Raw genomic sequence first — 22268 nt, forward strand, 5'->3', positions numbered from 1 at the left:
ATCTGTCATTCCTACTGCAGTCCTCACCGCTGTCTCGCTGTCCGTACGCATGTCCTGCACCACCCTCACATAATTCTCTGGCACTTGTGGTTTTCTCATGCAGTGCCACAGTTCTTCTCTTGGCCCCCTATCATATGCATTCTCTGGATCCACAAAGGCACAGTGCAACTCCTTCTGACCTTCTCGTTACTTCTTCATTAACACTCACAAAGCATCTGTAGTTATGTTTCTTGGCATGAAGCCATACTGCTGCTTGCTGATCGTCACCTCTCTCTCATAGCAGCAACAGCTCTTTCCCATTGGTTCATAGTATAGCTCATCAACTGTATTCCTCTGTAGTTACTACAGCTCTGCACAACATCCCTGCTCTTGAAATTCAGAACATTCTTTATTCCTCAGGCATCCTCTCACTCTCCAGGATTGTGTTAAATAATCTGGTTAAAAAGCCTTCTTCTTGATTTCCAAATTCATCCTACAGACTGTTGTTTGATGCTGCCTAACTACATTCTTCCTTAGCTACATACCTCCAAAGGTATGTCATCTGAACCAACTGCCTTTTCATTCTTCATCCTCTTCATAGTTGGCCTCGCTTCCTCCTTACTAATCCTCTGCACTTCCTGATTCACTTAACTTTCCTCCATCTGTCCTCCTCTCTCTGTCATTTTCTACATTCATCAGCTCCTCAAAGTACTCTTTCCATCTTTTCAACACACTCTCTTCCCTCGTTAGCACATTTCCATTTCTGTCCTTAATCCCCGTAACCTGCTGCACATCCTTTCCAGTTCAATATCTCTGCCTAGCTAATTGATACAATTCCTTTTCTCCTTCCTTAGTGTCCAGCCTCACATACAACTTACTATAAGCCTTTTCCTCTGCCACCTCTCTTTGCCATACACGTAGCCTCCCAGTACTCCTGTCTGCTTTCTTCATCTCCCTGACTATCCCACTTTTTCTTTACTAATCACTTCTTCTAAATACTTTCCTGTACTTCCTCATTTGACCACCAAGTCATCTTGTCCTCTTTCCTCTGACAATAAAACAAACACCCTCTTGGCCATTTCCCTCAGCATTGCAGTTGTACTTTCCCAGTCATCTGGTAACTCTTCCCTAACCTAGCATGTCTCAGAGCCTGTCTCAAGTCCTTCCTGAACTCTGCACAACATTCTTCCTTCTTCAGCTTCTACCACCTTGCCTCTGCCTTCCTCTTCTTGATTTCCAACGTCATCCTATAGACTACCATCTATTGCTGCCTAACTACATTCTCCCCTGACACCACCTTGCCATCGCCTATCTCTTTCAGATTACACCTTCTGCATAAATTGTGGTCCACCTGTGTGCACCTTTCTCCACTCTTATCCATCACGGTAGAACAGTTTGAATCCACCGCCAGTGATCCTGGACTTGCTTCCCTTCCACCTGATCTCCTGCACACACAATATATCTACATTCTTTTCTCTCCATTATATCAGGCAGAGCTCTCCCTTTCCCAGCCATAATCCCAGGTAAACACAATGTTGCAACTGTGCCTAAATCAAATTTTAGATAAAACCTTTAGCCATCCATATTTGCTTTTACAGTCATATTATAAAATACTGACAGATCTATAGCAGATATTGACCATTTTGATATAAATTAAGTTTTATAGAGCATCTAAAACTATTTCAAATTCTGTCCAATTACTTTTCAAATTACCACAACTTCGGATTGTGCATGTTAAGATTGCTACTGAGCATTTTCATCTTCTGTAAATGGCTTTACAATGCTTGGTTGTCTCTTTAACATTTCACTTTGCTTTTTTTGTTTTTTTTTTTCTCTCTTTTTTGCAGAGCAAATGACTAAGCAATAGCAGAATAGCTTCAACTCCCAGACTCCCAACAGGCAATTAAAAGTAAAAGTGAAAGGGCTGGCAGCATAGTGTGACCTTAGAATAATCCCGCAAGAGAGAAGTGCAAAGTAAAAAGATATTTTTAAGTAATGGCAAGGAGTGGAAAGGACCTTTTTTTTTTATTATTTGTCCAGCTTTAGAAACGTAGGATTTGGTGTATACTGATGCTATCATCTTTTAGAGCGGGATTATAGCAGTTTTGTCTCAGATAGAAACTATCAGGCTGTACTGTTTCTGCGCTTGTACTTAAACACAAATCCTGAGTATAAAGAATTAATAAAGAGTATCTCTACTGGAGAGTTGAACTGTGATAGCAAGCCCAGAGAGCATTTTCACTGTACACCATCACCTCTTTCTCTTAAACGTGTAGCACATGCAGCAAGGGGAGAAGGTACTTAATCCACTCTCAGAAGCTGTTGAGGGGGTGGCACCTCCTGAGAGAGCTCAAAGAGCACTGAGGCCTCTGCTGTAATTACAACACGATATAAAGGTGCATTGGAAACGTGGTGACAGCTGTTGCTGGCTCGGCTCCTTGAGGCGGGCCGCAGCCACAGAAGTGTAGACGGTCACCTTCTGACCGCTCATCAGATGAAGTGCTCCTGGAAAAAAAACCCGCCTTTCATCTCTCACTGTCTTTCATTGCCTTTTATTTTTGCCTCTTTTATCCATCGTGTTTTGTCTGATGGAACCATTTGTTCCCTTTTCCTCCAGGCGCTTTGCATGCTCAGAAATGCCCCCCCCCCCCCCCCAAACACATGCACGCGCGCACACAGAGACACACACACACACACACACTCTGTTAGATAGGTTCTTTGGTGCACCGTGCCGGGGTAGGAAAGTGAGATCCTGAAAGCAGTTTATGTGACACTCTGAGACACACTGAGAGAGTCATTCAGGCAGTTGAAAAAGACTCCAAACTGGATTTAATAGACAGAAAAACAAAGTAGGCTCATTTTGCAGTGTGAGAGATCATGATTCACTTTGGGTTACTTGAGGGAACAGCAGCCTATCTACTCACTGATAAGCATAAGGCATTAATTTAAATAAACAGTTTAATAGGACTTGCAGACAAAGTCAGTACTCGGGGGGGGGGGGGGGGGGGGGGGGGGACCCAACTGTCTAATGAAGTAATTTAGATTTAAAAAAAACTTTTTTTTCCTTCTTCCTTCACAGCCAGTTTGATAAAACAGAGAGCTGCAATTTAAATAATGCTGATCATCATCAAGATATTGCAGGCTGAAATGACGACGTCATATGATGACAGCAGTAAATCCCTGGCTGGGGTCAGCTTCAACACGGCGGCTGGTTCAGAAACACAGGGTTTTAATCTTCTGAATCCCCTTTGCTCCATATCGAGGTATTATGCAAGCTAACCTGGGGTCAGATAATTAAGATAGAAGAGATAAGCCTGGTCCGTCAGGTCCAAAATGTTCCACGGGTATGTAGAGGTGCAGCTGGTACACCTGCTGTGGCTGCAAGGCTAATCCCTCCCTCCTCCATTAAACACCCCTTTTCCTCTTGTGCGACAGACAATAAAATCTGGTGGGCATGCAGTTTCTGCTGTCCCAAATAGCGCTATTTAGGAGGGATCACACTGTCCAGCAACCACTTCCTGGCTTTATATTTTGTCCTGCCAGCTGTTGATAAAGGCAAACTCCAGGGAGTACAATAACTGTGTTATATTAAACTCAACAAATCATATGACCACATACAGTAATTTTTGTGGTTTTAATCCCTAGGCTATGATGTGTGAGAGAAGATAAAATGAACGGACTTACATGTTGTACAGGACACACCAGCCACAGTGGGGGTCACCAGAGCTCAGGCACTCAACACATGTACTGTACTGCTCACAGGCCTCCACGGGGACTTGAGCCACCTAAAAAAAAAAAGGAACGACACAAAGTAAAAACATCTGAACAGCACAACAACTAAAAAAAAGCCTGAAGGCTTTTCACAGTTATAAATTCCAGTTTTGTCTTTTTGCAGTTTTTTTTAACAAGCTTTGGTTATAATGAGTCTGTAAACTGTGATGAATCCAATAGCAGCCATTGTAATCGTCATGCTTGTGTAGTCGAGTTTGGGTGTTTGGTTCATTACAATGATTTCTACATTCTGCCTACACTGTGTGGTCTGCAGTGGAGGTGCAGACAGGAAACACAGAAACATAGTGAGATCAAATGACACGCATGCATCATTAGGTCTCTGGCCAGAACTGAACCCGGAAATGTGGGTAATTGTCCCAAACCACCAGGCCACCTGGACACCCAAAATAGTCATGCAGGAATATGCAAACATTGGTCTTTGTCCTCTAAAACCTTTTATAGATGTCTAAATTTGATGACGGTAATATATTTTATTGTGAAGGGAATTCTATCCTATCCTATTCTAGACTGCTATCCTGGATATGTAGTATATTGAATATAATTTTATCCAAAAGGTAGACCTTTAATCCAAACCCAGAAGAGTCAGAAGAGTTAAAAATGGAGTGGAAATAAGGTCACCGAATGCAACCTGATGAATCTGATGAAATAATAATTAATAAATAATAAATAATAAGCAGCTGATGATGAGTGAGCAAAGCCCATTTCATCATTGTCTATTTTGCAATATAAGGAAGACTTCACATTCTGTAATATCGGAAAACACCACATTTTTCCTCTTTCTAGCTGTTGACACAAATTTGCAATATGAAGTATTGTGGTTTTGCCCACATGAAGAATTGTCAGTTTTCTTGTGTAAAAAAAAGTGCATGAAATAACACCAAAATCTGAGAAGCGGTTTTGCAGCAATCTTCATATTTAACTTTTCTCAATAACCTTTGATAAAGGATTTTCTTACACTATTTAAGTATATTACACTGTGGCCATATTATGTAGGTTCATACCATTTTCCATATCCACGCAGACAGAAAGACATTCTAACAGACAGACAGCCATACTTTCTACTTCCAGCACCACTTCCATGCATGAATGTGTGGCAAAGCATAAGCCCTCCATTAGCTGCTGTGAGACTCGCTGCTGTTGCACTTGCACCACCACTGCATACAAAACCAGTTAGAGCCGCAGCCTGAGCCCAGCTATTTTATACTTTGTTATTATTCTGGGTCTGGACATATGATGCAAGCAATTTCCTGATGTAAGCAATCACAAATGAAGAGTGGATTATGGATTAGAGTGTCTCCGGTGCTCTTGATAGCATAAGTGGGTGCTCTCTCAGGTCTGTGTTGGCAAAATGGATTATCTGCTGCTCCCTTCGAAATAACTTTCTCCCTTTTTTCCAGCAGTTCAGAACCCATTTGGTGCATTCCATTAACAAAATTATTTTGCAGCACGGGTGGAGCTGAGGGCTCTAAGTCCATATCTGACACAGTAGAAATAATCCATGAATTGTTGTGGACTGGAGCTCATCTAAGTTACCAAAGTTGGTCTGTGCTGTGACCTTTACAAGAAGAGAACTATGGATCTTCTGTTTTCTACCATCTGTTCTGAGAATTAAATGTGAAGCTTGCACTGCACATCAGGGTTGATTCATTTAGTGGAACTGACCTGAGCAGAGGCTTACTGAGTTGAATCCAAATAAGATCAGAAGATATGTCCTCAGGTTTTATGGTCTCAGGGTACTAAAATTATACTAGCAACAACTGTGGTGTAGAATCACTTTCAGTCTACTTACTTTTGTCATGGTGTTTTGTTTTTTTTTGTCTTAAAATAAATAAATGTATACAGCAGCTGGATAGTGTTCCTATTTGGAACAATAGGTAGGGGATTCGAATCCTAGCCAGGGACAGAACCATGAAGAGGCTGCTAGGAAAGCTGCAACTGCCAAGTACCTGCGGAGAGTAAGGCAAGTCCTGAAGAGTCGGCTGAAGGGGAAGAACAAGAGCCAGGCAATCAACACCTACGCCCTGCTGGGATAATAAACTGGCCAAAGAAGGAGATAGAAGCCACTGACAGCAAGACAAGAAAGCTCCTTACCACGCATGTAGGGTCTGACCCCAAATCCAGCACCTGAGACTGTACGCTAAGCAGAAAGAAGAAGGCTGAGGACTAGTCCACTAATCCACTATCCTGGATGAAACAATAAAGATCCATGATTAAATCAGGGAGATGACTACAAATGATCAGGTGCTTAGCGTCTACCTCAGGGAGCAGAAACCTGAGAAAGAAGAGGAGCAAGAACAGGAATCATTATCGAAGGACAGGCCCCTGCACAGCATGTACCACCAGCAGATAGAAGAAGTGGCTTATATCGAAAAATCCTCCCAATGGCTGGACAAAGCTGGACTGAAAGACAGCACAGAGGCGCTAATCATGACAGCACAGAAACAAGCTCTAAGCACAAGATCCAGGCTGGGGTCTACCACACCAGGCAAGACCCCAGCTGAAGGCTGTGCAGAGATGACCCTGAGACAATCCAGCACAAAACAGCAGGGTGCAAGATGCTAGCACGCAGGGCATACATGGAACTCCATAACCAAGTGACTGGCATAGTATACAGGAACATCTGTGCCGAGTATGGCTCCCAAGGTCAAAATGGGATATGCGCCCAAGGGTGAGTGAGAATGACCGAGCTAAGCTCCTGTGGGACTGTGGTAGAGGCCTGGGAAATGCCTCAGAAATGTGAGTTGTGTCAAATCCCCTCTGACGGTCCTAACAAGACAAAGAAATAAGATTTCATTCACGATTACTTTGTGGCGACCCTTCTGTCACTTTGTCTTTGTAGGTCATGTGACCCATGTGTAGAGTTGTAAAAAGCTCAGCCAGCTGGCTGACATCAGGGGCTGATTTGAGGCCTTCTCTACTCCACACATAGAGTGGCGGAACTCCCTCCCAGTACACACTAATTAAAGCATAAAGTACACCCATCTTTAACACACACACACACACACACACACACACACACAGGTGAAAGCCCAAGCAGATGCTGTAGTTTATTTAAACATTCTGTTTTTGTAGTGGCCTGAACATCCACAGCTAAACAGAATGAGGCAGTCCGTGGGGAAATCAAGACATGGTCACTGGTTTAAAGTTGTCCAAACACGGAGGAAACAGGAGGGCTAAACCCAGACATTTTTAGATATCAAAAATAAGCTGGAAGAATTACAAGAAGAGAATTAGAAGAAAGCACTGGTGGAGCTCACTGACAGCAGCGACTTACAAATATGTCCTTCCACACTAATACATTTTTATGGGATCTGAATTTTCTTTGTTGATGAATACTGACTGTGATGTAGTAGATACCTGTTCATCTTGGAATATGGATAGTAATTTCACTTTTAAAAAGAAAGGGGAATGAGTTTGTTCTGATTCTGTGCAAAGTCATTTTTTGGTGGTGGTGGGGGGTTCACATGAGAGCACAGTGTGTATGTGGACCCTTTATAATGTATTTCTACAGTACAACTGTGATTCCCTAAATTAAGCCTTCTTTCTCAGTTCATGTGCTGTAGATCCTCATAACTCATTCATAACCAGATGAAGTATTTAGTATTTCTCATCAAGCTTTTGTTTGCCTTGTTTTCTTGTGGTATTCCTTCATTTCAGGCAAACACAGAAAACCAGTGAATATGCCCCATTTCCCCCAGAGGCAAAATCTCAGTTTTGCTGATTTTGAATGCTTCTGAGCATTGTATCACATCAGAATCACATCCACTTCTCTAGCTTTGGCAATTGCAAAATCTTTATCTTCTCAAAACATCTGGCACGACCTTACACTAATGCTCGACCTTATTATCTGACCAGTTCACTATCTCTGTAACACTTTCATCCGGATTTGTTGGAACTTTGCGAACGCTGTCAGATGAGCATTCGGGCTTTTAGGCCTCTGTGATGCTGTCATCCTATATCCTCAGTCTGCTTTGGAAAAGGCATCACGTGACTGTATCATGCGATGGCTCTGCATTTCAGGTCAAATCCAGCACTTTGTGTTTTGGGACTCTGCAAAACAAGAACTCTTTCTTCAGATTTTGTTGTAACTGTTATTTTATTGTACAGCATGCAAGGTAACTATTTTAGAATTGTGCCACATTAAAGCACGTCATATGTATAAAATGCAAGTTAATATAAGTTAATTCCATATAAGTTGTCCAAAGAATTTTATAGCTCATCAAACATTTCAACATATCCAAGGGCATTAAAAATTAAGTCTATATTAACATTGTAATGTAGATTTCTGTTAAATTTAATGTCTTCACTTTATTGGCTGTAAACATGAGTCCTTTTCAGCACTCATGTTGCACAGCAGGGATTCCCAAACAGAGGTATTTGTAACTCAACAGGTACTTCTGTAGTTGTCAGGTTTTATGTGCAAATATTATAGTGTAACTAATTAATTAATTGAGTATAATAGGTCTTCATAATAATGCAATAAATAAACAAGTTTACAGATTAGTGTGAGGCTGATTTTGTCACAAGAACTAATAAATCACCAGCTACAACACGCCCACTTCACACGACACAGCTACTGCCAGCAGTTTAAACTGCTGATCAGGTGCTTGATGAAGGACCTCCAGCTGTTTCACAGATTTAATGGTGGTTACTAAAAGAAAAAGCTGCTGTTTTGGACGCTGGAAAAACGTTTCCTTTTTCACTACTTGAGCTCACCGTCACAGCTTCGCCTCTTTGCGCTTGCGCAGTTAAAACCGCTGCCTGCTATGAGTGTTTTGAAAAACTAGTGGCTGCGGGAGCCATGGCGCATGTGTGAGTAATGGTGTAATTCTTTGTATTCACAAGCATTCTCGAAAATACGTTTCTACTGCAGGTCTATATTTAGTCACTAATAAGGGATTAAAGTATAAAAAATATTTTGAAGGAGCCCCTCGGTCCTGGGGGGCGGGCCTTCCGGTACCGAACCATCGCTAGTGCTAATGGCCCGCGCTCGCTAGCAAACCAGTTCTGGTAGCTACAGCTGAAGTAAAGACAAAAATAGCAGCTGAAATTCTCAGCGAGCACAACACACACAGACACACAGAGAGCAGTGGAGGCGTGGAAATGCATGTCAGCGACAGTTGCCACCCGTCCCGTAAAGTATGGAACACGGCATGTTACGGAGCCGTATTCCACGGAGTCCCGTAACATACGGGGTTCTGTATTTTACGAGACAGGTGGCAACTCTAGTGATGATCCACTCTGTGTTAAAGGAAATCCATCGCAGCGACGGAGAGCTTTTTAGAATGTGTGCTTGTGTATACGTGAGTGATTCACACTCCAGTCCAGTAGGTGGCGGTAATGCAGTTCTATGTTGGTTTGCCAGCCCCCAATAAACCCACAAAAAAACGTCAGCACTAATGCTGCTAATGCTAGTGAGGAGCGCCGCTTACACCGAGACAGCTGAGCGCTGCAGAGTTTAAACGAAGCATCGACACAGTAAATTTGTGTCGATAAATTTTTAGAATCGATTTAATCGAGTTAATCGATGAATCGTTGCAGCCCTAATAGTATGAATGCAAAATTTATAAAATATACCATCAAACGTCTACATGTTTTAGTGGTTTCTGCATGTTTCAGAGCCAGCTGGTGGTATTGGCGCTGCTGTTTGTCCTTTAGTGACTGCTGCACAGGAGATAGACTGACCATCAAAAATGCAAAGATGCAGCAGACTCTGTCCCCTAATTCTGGCACCTTTTACTTAGTCATTCATATTTAGAATTATACTTGCCCTCACACTCGACCTTCATTTAATCCCACCTACTAACCTCTAGAGTTTCATGACTGTTATATTTTGCACAATTGAGTTACTATGTTGTTGATAAAATCTGTCCACAGACAGAGAGACATATATGCGCTTGCCAGAGTACTTAAAGCACCCTTTGTGGTACTTCACACTGCAAGTGAGATCTCCTGGACCACTTTTTGCCATGATGACACACAGGAAGCCTTTCAGGTGATAACAATACCAGCCTCACTGCTGTGACTGGTAATCAATATCCATGCAATTTAGAAACAATTCAAATGAACACATTTGGACCATGATAAATGTGTCAGTAAAGGGGTGCTGAAGCACATCTGAGTTGTGGGGGTAGGTCAGATTTTTTAAAAAAAAGGGGGGGGGGGCACTGGTCCACTGTACTCTCACATACAGGTGAGGGTTAATAGACAGGCACAGGTAAACAAAGAAGTGGTTGGGTTGGAGTTTAAGCGATGATTTTATATTTCAGTGGCACTTTGAGAGATTTCTCTGGAAAAACCCTGCGGCAACACTCCACCCCCCCACCAAACCTTCTTCTCTTAGGTTTAAAGCCTTAGCCATCACTTCACAGACTGAAGAGCTACATTCAGTGAGGTTTTTGTGTGTTTGGATTTTGAGCATTTCTATTCTTAGAAATGATCAAACTAAAGGCACACTGTGAGAAAAAAGATTAACTGCTGTGAAGATTTTTTTTTTTTCTCCATATCAATAATGGCTCCCACATGGTGTTTTGGTGAGGACACAGATATACACAAAAACACACATATCTACACACATACACACTATCCTCATTCTTCATCATCATGCTAACCCTGCATGTTTCACCCGGCAGGAGACAGAGAGGCTCATTGTTATTCCACAAGGGTCGGCTGATCTCAGCCAAATCTGTCTGTGCCTCACTCCTCATTCCACATCATTTCTGTATTGTTTAGCTCCCAGGAATCTGAAAATCTCTCATCTCTGGGATCTACTGGAAATGTGGGAAATCTGTGAGTGAAGCCCTCTCCCTGGGGGATTCCTTACCCGAGCTGCGGGGAAGTCTAAAGGGAAAGCTGAGCAAAGATGGAGAAGAAGACAGAGAGCGGAAGGCTTTACTCTGTTTCAAGCTCCTGAAGCCTACAAAGCCAAAGCTGTTCTAATATTGAAAGAAAATGCCAGGCCAAGCTGGGTTTGGTTATTGCTCTGTTACTGTGCGTCACTGAAGGCGGAGTGAAGAGAATAGCTGGCTATCTCCTTGAAGGAAGCATGTGTCTCTCCTTGAACGACCAGAGCTCATCAATAAGTTATGCCCTGTCTCTTCCAGTCTATCACACAGAAGGAAGAGCTGCCTTGATTTGTTTTAGAAGACAGCACCCAACACAAGACTGTCTCGATTCTTCCTCAAATGACATTACGTGTTGTCTTAAACTTGATGCTTTTATAGATTTTCGGGCTGTGTTTCAAGCTCTCAGAAAAGAGTTGGAGCCACTCTGATATAACTGACACAACTGCAGTTGTCCAACTGCCCTTTGCCTTCTCTGTCCTGTGACTCTGGCTCAATAAATTCCAGCAGTCAGAAGACAACTGAGAGCAGTGGTAGAGACTTTTTTTTTTTTTTTGGCTGCACAGAAACCTAATCCCATTTCACAGTGGCATGCCAGCGCGCCAAAATAATCACTTGATGGGAGTTGAAAGTGATTACCACTGTTCACTCTTATCTCCAATGAGTGCAGAGAATATCGTCCAACAACGACAACAACTGCTCGCCTCTGTGATGCCGGGCCAAGCGAGGAGCAGATGAGGGGGAACACAGCCACACAGAAAAAAAAAAAAAAAAAAAAAAAGCTTTGTATGGCGTGTGTGTGTGTGTGTGTGTTGCGTACAAAAGATGCATGCGCTGTAAGTCGATTCGCATGGATAAGTAATTGGAGCAGTGGTCCATCCTCTTACACAAAGTCTGCATATTTAACAATCCCTTCTGCAGACGTACAGTTCATGAATGTAAGAGAATTATTGTTTAAAGGATAAGTCATAATCCTCTGCTTCGATTCCAAATAAACAGTATTAATTTATAATTTAGCATAGTTTCATGTTTTTTGATTTGAAACAGTTTCACTGCTGATTCCAAAGCTGCGTGCAGCAATGCCAATGCTAACAGAAGTGTGCAGGGCGTTTCTTTTTGCCACATCCTGATAATAAAATAAGAATCGCTTATTTGTTTTGGCCCTCAGTATAAATGCAGTCATTATTATTAATGTTTGTTCAAAACTGTTTCCACTAACCAAAAACACATCCATACTGTACACTCCAGGTCAACTAAAACTCTAAATTTCATACTGCACATGTGGTGTTTTTAACTCAAGGACATGTCAGCATTCCGAACACTCGCTGTCATAGGGGCTTGAACCTGTGGGCTTCCAGCTGAAGGACAGCCCCATCTGTCGCTGCATCGTCCTGCTTTCCCAATGTTACTTTTGACAGCAGCACCAATATGGGGGCGTTTCCTCACCTGATTGTCAGACATGACATAGAGAGAGTTCCTGTCCAAGGAGAAGGCCATATCCCGGAGGATGGGGCTGCTATCCTTCATCACAGTCACTGTCTCATACAGCACTCCTCTTTCCAGAGGGCTGTCCACCCTGATCTGCAGAGGCACAGACAAACACAGAGACGAAGAGACAGCGACTGAATGGTTACTGTGCATTTGTAGAGTTATGGCTCTCATCTACTACGTGTGATTTTCGTATGCTTTCTATGTTTTGTTTAAGGAACATTAAAAGTCAACTTTATAAGAAACAAGAAAGTTGCTTTGATTTCAGTTTTATGATCATGTACAAAGTTTAGTATTCTTGCCTCCAACAACTTCAATAAAGCGTGACGCAATAACCATCAATGCATTTCTCCTGAGTACACAACTATAATGAAGATCCATACAAACTGTACAAGCTAGTAACATTTTCTTCTTTGTTAATGGCTAATCAGTTGTAAATAAATGCTCCTCCCTTACAGCAATCCATTAGAACATCAGCTCATTATTCAAGAAGCTCGTAATGTGAGAGGACACACAAAACAGCTTGTTAATTTGTAAATGAAAAAGCACTACTTGAAATGAAAGGTTTAAGTAGGAGGTACAGTGAGTGAGGAGATCAAAAACAGTTTGATCTGTTAATTCAGTACAGAGATGCCTTGTAAGAGGAGAAATAAAGAACAGACATTCCAACAGTTCATCAGTTGTTATATTAAAGTGCTGTATGTAGTTATTAAGCAGGCAGAAAGTTTTTTTTTTCTTCAGAGTTTAACAGTGTTCAAACACATCAGCTTAACCTGAAAGACTGCAGTGAGTCATCTTGGTAAGATACAGATCAGCAAATAGCTTCAGTGCATAACTTTTGATTTTATAATTCTATATGTTATACTCTACACCCATAAACATGTGTGTGTATGACGTCACTCGCTTCAAGCACCTTTCACGTTGCTTGGCTAATAGTGCCTGTCCTTGCGGGCTTTATAATAAGCTAACGTTTGGCTCCAAACATCACAGCTGTGGATTTTGCCAAGATGAAATTGATGTTGATCTTCTTTTCTAGCTCTCAGACAGCGAGAAAGCAAATTTCAAAAATGTCTGTCTCACAGCTTAGTCACAGTTTGTTTTTCCCTCAACAGTTTCCTCTGATTTCCCAATGCATGTTTGAAAGCTTACACAATAAATTAGGTGTGGGTATTTGAAAAGGAGAGTCTGTGGATGCTTTACATTTATTTCATTCTCCTTCATTTACATTCTTGACTTGTAGCTCTTTGCAATAGTTCTGCTAGTGTATTCACCCAGTGCCACTGAGAAAAGGTACATTTACAGCCGGTGGTGAGACTGAGGGGAAGAAAAAGGAAAGATAGATTAGCTGCTACTCATTCGGTAGTCTGACTGGCCGTTGCGCCTCTGACCCGCATTCACCCCTGAGGTTAAAGCAGTGATGCATTTGAGTTTTCAAACGTGTTTAGCAAGCTCAGCCTTAATTTGACTTTGGAGTGACTTTCAGACAGAAATCTTTTGGGGCTCATTAAACGCAGGCATAGAAAACAGATGCCCACTGGTGACGCCGTTTCGATTCTCCTCTCCTCTCCCACCTCTGCCAACAAACAAGGTGCGCTGTTTCAGTAAAGCAAACAAACAAGCAGGTCTGTCTTTGGAAGAAGTGGCTCACTGATGTGGAAGTTGTCTGTCTTAAGAAAAGCTTTTAGCTGAAAAAAATCCTTATTATTCTCAATATAACTACACGTTTGTTATACTCAGCACACACTGAATGTGTTCGTTGTTTTTTATCATTTTGCCACAAAGACAAAAACCTTCTTGTTTGTCTTTTTCCTTAAAGCAGTCTTTCAATTTTCTATTTCACAAAAATACCTTTATTTGCACTCAAAAAGCCCATCTTTTTTCTTTTTTTCTTTTTTTACTGTTGGTGCAGGAATGATGTGCATTGCATCACTAAAGTAATGATAACTTGACAAGCGTCAGAAGTGTGAATGTGGAAACGAGGGAGTCTGGAAGAAAAAAAATTCTCATTAGCTATGCAAACCCAGGTGGAAGCCCTATTTAAATTCCAGGGAGATTGGATCATTACCCATGTGATGCAATTACAGTAAAGCTGAATTAATTTCTCAATCATAATAATTAAAATAAATACAAGATAATGAAGAATTGGAGCAGAGAATTGTGGGAGCGTTTTTGGGACGTCTGCGGTGTGATTATGACAGACTTCCCTGCATGAATCCCAACACGTGGACTTGGGCGACCTCGCCACCCAAATCAAATCTGACTGCAGAAGATTTTGAATGTGTGCCAAGTTTAGCTTGCCCACGTGGTGGCAGAGCCTCAGCAGTCTCTCAATTGGGACAGTCAATCAATACATACTGATTACATGATTGGATCCCCTGGGCACCAAAACTTCATCAATCAATCATGCCTCCACCTTCCAGGCAGCTGTGCCTCTCCAACCGTCAGCTCTGCCATCCAAGAATGAAAAAGGGAGGGGAAAAAAAAAATCTGTGCTAAATGGGTGCACGTGTTTGTTGGTTTATGTGGCTGGTGGTGGGGGTGAAGCACAGATAAGGCAGAGTCTTCTATGTTAACACCAAAGTAGCAATTACAATAGCGACACAGGATGGTCTCTTAAATCCAGATCATAGGAGGACAGAGACTGTCTCTCACCTGTCAGATTGTTATTAACTCAACACCATGCACAATCTTATCCCTTAAATAGTTATTTCAAAGACAGATTTAGCTCAGAACTAAGCTTCTTTCTCCCTCTCTCTCTCTCTTGCTCATTGCTTGTTTTTGCTCTCTTTCCTTGTCTGCTCTAGCTCCCATTCCTCCTCCTCCTCCTCCTCCTTATCCTTTTTCCTCCTCTCCCGTATCAAAATCCCACACAGTAATGGAGCCAGTTTACATTATTTTTTCCACACTCTTCTTTTCATAAATAGCAGCACAAACAGAAACCAGAGAATGTGAGCATTTCTGTGGTGAAACAATGTTTTAAGAAAGCCCAAAACAACCATTTAGAGGTCAGATACTCAGCCGTGTATAATGAGGTTGACCGAGGGACAGGGATACGGGGATGAACTCGAAAAAAAAATACTGACCCATCATGACCGGTTTGTGGTGTTTGATTTCAGTGGATTTAAAAGTGGTTTTATCATCTAAAGCAGGGCTGACCAGGCAGAAGCCCTCTGGGAGTACAACAGGTCCTCAATCTCTCCTTAAGCCCTACAGCTTCATAATGAGAGTAAGGCGGGTTTAATTGGTTTTATAATGAGCCTGCTTGTTGGAGGTTACACACAAATTTACACACATACCTACACACAGACGTGCAAACAAAATAAATTACACACTTATTTTCATGTGTTGCCTGCTCTCAATAAACTCGTAGTTTTAAATTGTGTGTATGATTACTTGTTTGATCAATATGCAATCTGTTGGATTGTGGAACACAGATGCATAATAAAACAATACTTTGGGGCATTATTAGGGACCATTAACAATTGTTTTCAGTACAGGCCACATAAAATTCACACAACTTTTTATACACTCTCATTTAACCACTGTCCTTTGGGACTCAGAAGGATAACGTTGCCTTCGCAATTCAACAACCGGTCTGGCGTCATTCACTCATCTGACTGACTTAGACAGTTACAGGCTACAAAACCTTAAGGCACTTTCTTTAAGTCCGTATATGTTGTATACAGATATTTTTAGCCTTTAATGGGAAAGAGTGAACAACAGGCTGGCTTCATTTGTACTTCTGTTGCATCCACCTCAGGGGACAAACCCCGTGAACAGGTATTCCTACAGCGTGGCTGTACAGTTACACTTCAGCATTGAGCTAGATTTCAGTGCACTTCAAATGCTTTTTGCTTGTGCTTCGTTCCTTTTTGTGTTTAATAGTAGATTTTGATCCACCATGGATGCATTGCATGTGTAAATGGGGTTGTGGTAAAGTAGTTAGGGCATTGCTTTAAAGTCAATATAAAAGACTGCATATTTTCCTAAAAAACTTAGGAAACCTCCTTTTGTTGAACTTCCTGTGTGGCCCGTGTCGTGTAACAGAAGAACTGTACTGTTTTGCCATTGATACCACATGTTCATACAGTATGACCTCAATGTGCCTCCCATTTCATTCTCTCTTCCCAGTCTCTCACAGCTGACAAGGATATATATTTAACCCATGAATAATATTTAAGCCAATAACAGCAATATCCTTCCTGCTGCTGAATTTCCCTTGCAGAACCTGTGATGGTTATAAACAACCCAGCTTAGTTTGGCCTCTACAAACAGATATGAAACCTGAGCCCATGGGCTCTTAACGAAAACAGCCTCCCTTTCTCGTGGCTTTGCATCTCAAACGCTAAGCTGCACTCTTATCCTGTGAGAGCCAAAGAAAACAAAAAACGACTTCTGAGATGTCGCTTGGTTTGAGCCTGTTTGGCTCCGCTGTAAAGCTGCCAGACCTCGTATGAGTAATACACTCAGTCAAAAGTCTCTCCTGTGTGTATTTACATATGGGATTGATTTCAGGCAGTGATATTAAAGCAGAGGAAGTACACACATAAATGTCCATAACGACCTGTTTTCTCGTGCAAATGGAGAAACCTTGTAAAGCAGATGATTTCTATGTTTATGTACTGGCCAGCTAAACTTGAGAAAGAAAGTTTGCCCATATATGGCGAGCCAAGCTGCGCCCAGTTAACCTAAACATATGGATGATGACCCAGGAGGCAAGGAGCAGTCTGTTCAGCAAATCATTCCCAATCTGCCACTCTGACAAGGTTTGTCCCTGAAGACCAGTTGTCTGAAGCACTCTGGCCTAGACATGACAAGCCTGGTATGGCTGTTCTTTAACAAACTGTTATCCAGTATTTATGCAACAGAAATCAATATTTCACCCTCCTCTGTGCAAACATTTCGTGTAATGTATCATTTTTCATGTAAAACCATTTAAAGTAATCAAGAATAATGTTTGGAGGGAAACCACAGTCTTCCATTAGTCTGCAAAAAAAGGAGCAGGATGAATATGCATGCAAGACTAGATCTGAAGTATATGATTTCCGACTGTAAACAAGACAAATTTTTGGCACAGCACTCAGAGTGGATGCTCCGAGGCAGACTCCGTATTGTGACACAGGGCACGCAGTGACATAAGGGCCAGACAACTGTCCACCTTTAAGGTTGAGTGGCTGGCATATGGTCCAATTGCAGATGACAGCCAAGGAGAGCGTGCATTGATTAGCCCGTATATCCATCATGGCTCTGTGAATGCTAAAGAGACGAGCTGCAGCAGCTAATGAACACAAAGAGTGACTGAGGTGGAGATGTGTATTACAGGACACGACTAATCATTCAGCCATTATGCTAACCACAGAGGAGCGTATTGATCACAGCCACTAGATACGCTGTATGTTGGCAAGTGCGTACCTAAACGTGATTGCCAACTGGGTCGGAAGAGAGGTCATGACATTCAAGTGTATGTGTGTGTGTGTGTTAATGCATGTGTGTTTTTGAGATTTATTGTTAAAAGCCTTCCAGTTCCAGCAGCCAAATTTTCAGTTCGCTTTAACCTTCAGCTGCATGGCAAATTTCCAGGTTTTCATTCCACAATTTCTGCAACTTGACCACAGTCTCCTCTCAGTCTGTGCATGTTCACTTCTTTTCTGTCTCCTTGAGGACATGGTTTCCTGTTCGCTGTTTCCTGTCCTCCTCCGTGCAGCCTCCAATCATTCCCATTGTTTGTCAGGTTCCCATGGCCCATCAACAAAAGCGGTGGGAGGGGGACAGTGGAACAATTCATTGCACCCGTATGGTCTTCATTTTCCTGACCGCAATGCAGTCATAGTCCTCTGTTTCCATTTGTGTGACCGAGCAAGAGAAACAAAAGATATAAATGAAGAGAGGACAAAGAGTTGGAGAGAGACATGGCTGCTGAATAAAAGCCAGAAAGGAAAAGCAGAAGGATAGACACTTTTCTCTGTTATCACCAAATTGCTTCTCTTAATACTATTTTAGCTGTACTGAGACATCGAATTGCAATCCGCTTGAAAGATTTTTACCCTAAGGTCCAGCACTCTTAATGCAAGATGAAGATCCTTTCGGTTTAGCCTCAAACAAACCTATTTTTCCTGCTCTCCTCCCCATTCTTATGAGTTCAATCACCACATCTTCCTTTCTCGGCCCCCTTACAAACCGTGACTTTGAAAAGTTCAAGTCATTTATCCATGCACTGGAGAATTTCTCCAACCGGTCAACTGTCTCAATAAGCTATAATGAATCCACTGTTTGCACATGAGAGTATTTGACTAAGGCTTTATTTGCCATGAGCTTAACATTTTCAACCATTTCTAGGGAAATACTGAGTCTGAGTAGCTGCAGCCACTGAGGTAATGTGCTGGTATGTTTTTATTTCGTTCTACGCTGCGCTCGTAAACGCATCCTTCAAATTATATTTGCCAGCACTGAGGTAGTTTTCTTACAGTGATTGAATAGTAAAGGCATCACTGGCTTGCTCAAGAATAGGGCTGAGGCAGCTGCAGGGATCTAATTTGTGATGCTTGTCAGCCTTGTCTACCTAAGGTGAAGTCCTCTGGCACACATGAATGAGTTAATCATAAAATGTTACTCCACTTTCTCAGTGGCAGCTATGACATCATTGATTTGTCCATGAACATAGAAAAGCACTACACAGGATAAATTTTACAAGAAACTTGGAAGATTTTGGTACTGAGTTGCACAATCTTTTTAATTCGCTCAGTTTGTCAGAAGAGCACAAAGTTCCACTCTGTATGGCTTAGTCCCATGGCACAGTCCTTCTGAGCATTAATGTGCTCAGCAGAAACATTTCCGCAGAAAATCAATTCCACTCATCATTTGTTATGTGTTTGAGGCTGCCACGGGGTAAGCAATGGTATAATGTCATTCTGCAGTGTGTTTGCTGCTTAGTTACTTGTTGGACTATAGTAGCAAAGAGGCAAAAGTTTACTGTCCTGCTGCCTTTTGTACAAAAAGAGGAATATAATCAAAAAACAAGGGAGAGGTTGTGTGTTGTCTTACATTTTTGACTAAGTAATTTTGAAGTAATTATAAACAAAGTTTTCACAGAACTCTATGCAGTCCACCTTCAGCAGGAATAAGTTGAATTAACTGTTTTCTGTGTTGTTGTAGAGGAATATTGTCCCACTCCACTGACTCAATTCATTGAGGTTTACAGGCACTTGTATATGCACAGCTCTCCTGAGGTCCCACAAAAGTACTTCAATCAAGTTAAGGTGTGGACTTCGACTGGCTCATTGCAGCATCTTGATTATTTTCTTCTTCAGCCATTCTGTTGTAGATTTGCTGGTGTGGTTGAGATTATTGCCGATTGCATGATCCAGTTCTGGCCAAGCTTTAGCTACTGGAAAGATGGCCTCACATTACAAGCCCAAATCATCATCCCTCCACCACTGTGCTCGACAGCTTGTATGATGGTTTGTTCAGAGACAACTTTGCAAACATAAGCCATGCTACCATGTTCTTTTTTAATCATACTGACATGATCTTTAACAATTAGCATGGTAACTGTGGCCTGTGGAGTCTGAGATGTAGCTCTTGGGCTTTTTCTGAGCATTGCATTGTCTCACGTTATGGTACTGGGAAGTCTGCTCCCAGGAAGACTTTGGCATTGTGTTAACACCCATTTAAATGCTGCAGACCAGCAAACTGACAAACTGTCTTTGGTTTTACAGAGGTGGTCGCACTTGCTGATGATCAATTAATCAAGTGATTTTGATTAGCAGCACCTGGCTGCTACCTTCCCCCTTATTCCATATGGGTGTATTTAATTGCATCCTACATACTGTTCTATGAAACCTTTCTTTTTCACGTGACTGTACAGTATATAAAATGTACCTTTTGATTAATTATCATAGTCTGTACTACACAAGCTAAAGAGATTTGAACTTTGTGCTTTCTTCTACTAAATATAGATGCTAATAGAGATTGCTTATATCTTATAAAAATGTCCTGTTGTTGTATATCACAAAGTAGAGGACAGAATTTACATGGTTACTGACTCAGGCTGACTCACACATATTATAGCCATCTGGTGTTGTGCTGGTGCAATGAAGAGATAAGACCTGATGAAGAATTATAAAAAGCAATAAACAGAGCGTCTGTTGTTAACTCCTTTTATTAGGTTTAACACTGAGCATTGTATCCTCTTTACTCCAACACTTACTTATCCCACTTAAATGTAGTCCAGTCATTTTTTTTTCCTGATTTTTCTGATCTGTACACAGGTCCGTAAGCAACTGTATGCAGTTCAGCATTAAGCTTTAAACAAGGAAGTAATGTTAGTTTTATTTATCCTTTCAGAAATTTTCTTTGTGTCTGTGGCATTCATCACAAAATTTAACATATAGGCATACGTTTGACAACATGCCGCACAGACAATCAAAGTACAACAAAATAGCAGTGACACAGGCCTGCTATCACCTAGAATTGTTTAACAAAGATATACTGGGAGGTGTGAGAGATCTCTATGGCTTCAACATAGAGAAGGTGTGAAACATAATTAAGGATTGAGTGCCCTCACCCCGCCATCCTGAACCCCCCTCCCAAGGCTTGTAAGTGTTTTAAATAGTTTTCAATGTTTCTTTCAGCGTTTGTTTAAACAGATGTGAAATCAGTGTGTGTGTGTGGACCAAAGAGATTCTTTGTTTCCAAAAGCTCAGGGACCGTCTTTGTGAAGCTGTTCAGATTTGTTCCAGAGCATCACATGAGCAGAACCACACCACTGATTTCAGATAAATGTGCATCATTGTTGCAATATAATTTGTTAGAACCTTGATGTGAAAGTACAGACTGAAATGATAAGCGTGTCTACACTGGTTCTTACTATTTAGCACACTGGCAACAAATGGAATTTATGCCACTGAAAGCTGCATCTCCTGTATCTATACCTCATGCCTTGAGACCGGAATACATTTTAATAAGGATCTGGATGAGATAATGACTTTTACCCGGATTCACCTCATTAGCATACATCAAGTGTAAAAGCCCCTTTCGTATTCAGCCTAGAGTCACCCACAGGGTCATGTTACTTCACTAAAATCAACCACCTATGGCTACAAAGCTGTGGCAGATGATGATTGAAATGTCCTGTTATAGGTGGAACAGGAGCAGCCTAATCGAGACACACTGATGAGCGCATCCATATGCTGCACGGAGCCCCCGTGCTAAGACTGTTATCCTTGTGACCTTTCACCCTGGTTACACCCTTTCTGTGGCAGGCTTGACCTTTGCTGTGGCCCTGCTGCTGGAGTGATCTGCTCATGGTATTTATTGTCATGCCCCATTTCCACTGAGACTGTCCATTTGGGGGTGATGGAATAGGATTGGAGAGGTGACCCTGTGCTCCTCTAAGGCTCCTGGGAATCTGAATCGTGCCTGCATGTTCTGTCAGTGCAAACTCTGGCCTTTAAACACTCTGCACTTAACAGAAGTAATGAAGGATTTCTCCTGCTCACCAGACTAATGCTTACTCCCTGAACACACACAAAGACAATTTTATCCTCAGTGATTTTTTGGTTTTGTGTATGTGTTTTTTTTTTTTAACTTACTTCCCTTTCCTACTGAATCTGTTGTTGTTTCTTTTTTCCACTTAATATCACTGTCTTTCTTCCTGTTGCTTCTCTTTTTCCCCCCACTGGTCATCCTTTTTTCTTTGCCTCACACTGCCTGACTGTTTTCTCTTTCTCTCTCTCTCTTCCACTGTCAGCCTATCTTGTCTTTTTCCCCGATGGCTCATCAAATGAAAGAGCTGCAGTGATGCTATCTGCGCCCCCAGTCTGGGCCTGTGTGTGTGTGTGTGTGTGTGTGTGTGTGTGTGTTGTGTGTCAGACAGATTGCTCCTCATAAGACTGAGGCCCCCAGGCTAATGTCACAACAGTCCTCTCACACATTTCCTCAGTCAGCTGCATGCTCTACGACTGTGCAGGAAGCAGAGCCCGCAGTCCCAACAAGTCAATTCAGTTAGATCAAAGAATGAGCCTTATAGGAAGTTGATTATAATAACTTACTACAATACAAAACATGACGGACAATGAGCTAAATCAACTTCATGAATTCCACAGAAAGGGGGTCATCCTGTGGTCTATGGGACTAGACAAACACATCAATCTTGAAGAATTGAGTAGT

General features: G+C 41.8%; 1 protein-coding gene across 2 annotated transcripts in view; it reads right to left on the bottom strand.

Moving 5' to 3' along the window:
- LOC115780121 (plexin-A2-like) overlaps window positions 1-22268 on the bottom strand; it is a 78570-nt gene that overhangs the window by 35855 nt on the left and 20447 nt on the right. Inside the window, exons 4-5 of one of the 2 annotated variants that reach the window (XM_030729120.1) lie at window positions 12060-12194; window positions 3664-3764 (exon numbers count right to left, since the gene is read on the bottom strand). In XM_030729120.1, the coding sequence (XP_030584980.1) occupies window positions 3664-3764; window positions 12060-12194 (236 nt within the window). Of the gene's footprint in view, window positions 1-3663; window positions 3765-12059; window positions 12195-22268 lie in introns of those variants that run through there. The other variant, XR_004019961.1, reaches the window with a different exon arrangement.

This window comes from Archocentrus centrarchus, chromosome 5, assembly GCF_007364275.1.
Source record: "Archocentrus centrarchus isolate MPI-CPG fArcCen1 chromosome 5, fArcCen1, whole genome shotgun sequence".
Classification (NCBI taxonomy): domain Eukaryota; kingdom Metazoa; phylum Chordata; class Actinopteri; order Cichliformes; family Cichlidae; genus Archocentrus; species Archocentrus centrarchus.